The sequence below is a fragment of the Cynocephalus volans genome, chromosome 2 (assembly GCF_027409185.1).
Source record: "Cynocephalus volans isolate mCynVol1 chromosome 2, mCynVol1.pri, whole genome shotgun sequence".
In the NCBI taxonomy this organism is placed as follows: domain Eukaryota; kingdom Metazoa; phylum Chordata; class Mammalia; order Dermoptera; family Cynocephalidae; genus Cynocephalus; species Cynocephalus volans.
The window spans coordinates 123,537,520-123,538,312 of NC_084461.1; the positions used below are offsets into that span (position 1 = coordinate 123,537,520).

Consider the following 793-nt stretch of genomic DNA (forward strand, 5'->3'; position numbering starts at 1 on the left):
GATGTATATTAGTTAAAATTTAAGACTAAGTTGTTGATATTCTTTGAGTTTACAAGTTAATCCTTATTGGAGACGTGCCAATATATAGTAGATTATCATTAATTTGCACTGTTTGGGGACCCCATTTAAGAATGCTGAATTTTGCCAACTAAGAAGTAAGCAAATGCAATTCAAAAAGTAAATTTGAGCATTCTGTATTAAATATGTGCAGTTATTATCACCTGAAGAAGCGCAGTGTGTCGGGCTGTAATATAACCATATTTGCTGTCATGTTCTCCCATCTCAGTGCTGGGAAATCACCATGTGGAAACCAAGCAAACGTGTTGTGCATCAGCCGGCTTGAGTTTGTTCAATATCAAAGCTGAAACTAGCGAGGTCTGCTGTACTGCTTATTGAAGTATTGTGATTCTTTTAGGCATTGATTCTTACAAAATATATACTGTAACAGTATACTTTGTACAGATTTAAATTTTATTTGAAAAAATGAAATAAAGTAGGCAAAAAAATAAAGATGTTTATTTTTCATGTGACTATATAAACAGATCAGTCTTTTGTTTCAGTGCTTTTCGGGGGGAAGGGTCTGGTTGTTCTTGGATTCTTTTTTTTTTTTTTTTGATAGATGGAAACCATTTTTAGGACTCATTAGCAGATATACTAGCCTCTTGCTTATGATCATTAATTGGCTGCAAGCATTAAGTGTGATCTCTTACACTGGAAAACAATATTTTCTATTTTAAACTAAAAATATTCTTTTTAAAAATTTTATGTGAATGGTCTCTCTGTCTGACTTTTT

At 32.3% G+C, this 793-nt stretch overlaps 1 protein-coding gene across 1 annotated transcript; it reads left to right on the forward strand.

Annotated features, from left to right (window-relative positions):
• Positions 1–436, forward strand: IGIP (IgA inducing protein). The gene has a single exon (XM_063083182.1). It carries the CDS (start codon positions 204–206, stop codon positions 363–365), a length of 162 nt encoding a protein of 53 aa, XP_062939252.1. The 5' UTR covers positions 1–203; the 3' UTR covers positions 366–436.
• Positions 437–793: the final 357 nt, after the last annotated feature.